The 819-nt window shown below is 39.4% G+C and overlaps 1 protein-coding gene across 1 annotated transcript in view; it reads right to left on the bottom strand.

Moving 5' to 3' along the window:
* The window catches only part of BMS1 (BMS1 ribosome biogenesis factor), a 21,255-nt gene that overhangs the window by 18,219 nt on the left and 2,217 nt on the right, over window positions 1-819 (bottom strand). The window contains exon 3 of the mRNA XM_008588314.1: window positions 600-679. Within this exon, the coding sequence (XP_008586536.1) occupies window positions 600-679 (80 nt within the window). The remainder of the gene's footprint in view (window positions 1-599; window positions 680-819) is intronic.

The raw sequence follows: 819 nt of genomic DNA, 5'->3' as shown, positions 1-819 counted from the left end.
GTGCTATTTTTATTATAATAATTCATAGAGTTTGGATGTGTTGTCCCCCCAGAACTTATGCAGAAATCTGATCCCCAATGTGACAGTGCTGGAAGCTCTTTGAGTCATGGGGGCAGATCCCTCATGAATGGATTAATGCTTTCCCTGGGGGGTGAGGGTCCTGAGTGAGACCTCGCTCTATTAGTTCCTGCAAGAGCTGGTTGTTTAAAAGACCCTGGCACCAACACACTCTCTCTCTTGCTTCCTCTGGCCATGTGATCTGTTTGTACCCACTGGCTGCCTGTCGTATTCCACCGTGAGTAGAAGCAGCCTGAGAACCGCACCAGATGCAGCTGTCCCAGAATCATAAGCAAATAAACCTCTGTTCCTTATAAAGTACCCAGTCTCAGGTATTGTGTTATAGCAACAAAAAAGGACTAATGCAATAATTATTGTCATCATCATCAATTTCATCATATGTACTGTACCCCTGATAATACTCACCATTCCTTTAATAATCATAAAACTTTCTTCCCTTCAATTTATTCCTTATGGGATAAATAACCTATCCCATTGTTGTAAATCTCCATCAGAATCCCAGGCTGCCCCTACTGACTTACCAGATCAGCTACTTTAGCCAGATCAATCATCGTGTTAATGTCACACCCACATTCAATAATGGTGAGTCTGCGCTTTTTACCTATAAATGAAAAGATGAAAATTTTACTTTTAAAAAATCCTGAAAAAACTCTAGCTGTATAATCTAATTATCATTTTTAATTGCATCCAATAAAACATCATATACTTTTACAAGAGTACACCAGAAATCCACTTTTATGG

The sequence above is a fragment of the Galeopterus variegatus genome, unplaced genomic scaffold, assembly GCF_000696425.1.
Source record: "Galeopterus variegatus unplaced genomic scaffold, G_variegatus-3.0.2 Scaffold4771, whole genome shotgun sequence".
NCBI lineage: Eukaryota > Metazoa > Chordata > Mammalia > Dermoptera > Cynocephalidae > Galeopterus > Galeopterus variegatus.
Note: the sequence above shows the minus strand (reverse complement) of the source record. Positions and strands in the feature narration are given on the sequence as shown.